The 294-nt window shown below is 63.6% G+C and overlaps 1 protein-coding gene across 1 annotated transcript in view; it reads right to left on the bottom strand.

Moving 5' to 3' along the window:
• Positions 1 to 115, bottom strand: part of ETH_00039895 (uncharacterized protein) — a gene marked incomplete at both ends in the record, with an annotated part of 1,412 nt that extends 1,297 nt beyond the window's left edge. Inside the window, one exon of the mRNA XM_013375666.1 lies at positions 3 to 115. Within this exon, the coding sequence (XP_013231120.1) occupies positions 3 to 115 (113 nt within the window). The remainder of the gene's footprint in view (positions 1 to 2) is intronic.
• Between the last annotated feature and the right edge of the window lie 179 nt (positions 116 to 294).

Below are 294 nucleotides of genomic sequence, written 5' to 3'. Positions count from 1 at the left end.
GGGTCCTCCCCGGGGGCGTCCCCTGGGGGCCCCTCTGGGGGCCCCCCGGGGGGCCCCCCTGGGGGGCCCCCCGCTGCTTCTGGCCATATGCATTTCTTAGCTTGTGCGTCTTCATCTGGGGTTTGTTTGATTCCGCAGCAAACCCTATTTGAGTGTTTAGGGTTTAAACCCTCGCCAGCTCTTCCCAAGGGCATCTTTTTGCTGCTGCTGTAAACCCTTTCTTCCTGGTCCCGCAGCAGCGCAGCAAAAAAACTCTCGGGGGCCCCCAGACACAGGAGGGCCCCCCCCTGGGGG

The sequence above is a fragment of the Eimeria tenella genome, genomic scaffold, assembly GCF_000499545.2.
Source record: "Eimeria tenella Houghton genomic scaffold, Eth_scaff2955, whole genome shotgun sequence".
Classification (NCBI taxonomy): domain Eukaryota; phylum Apicomplexa; class Conoidasida; order Eucoccidiorida; family Eimeriidae; genus Eimeria; species Eimeria tenella.
The sequence above is the reverse complement of the archived record's forward strand: the minus strand, read 5'-3'. Positions and strand labels throughout refer to the sequence as shown.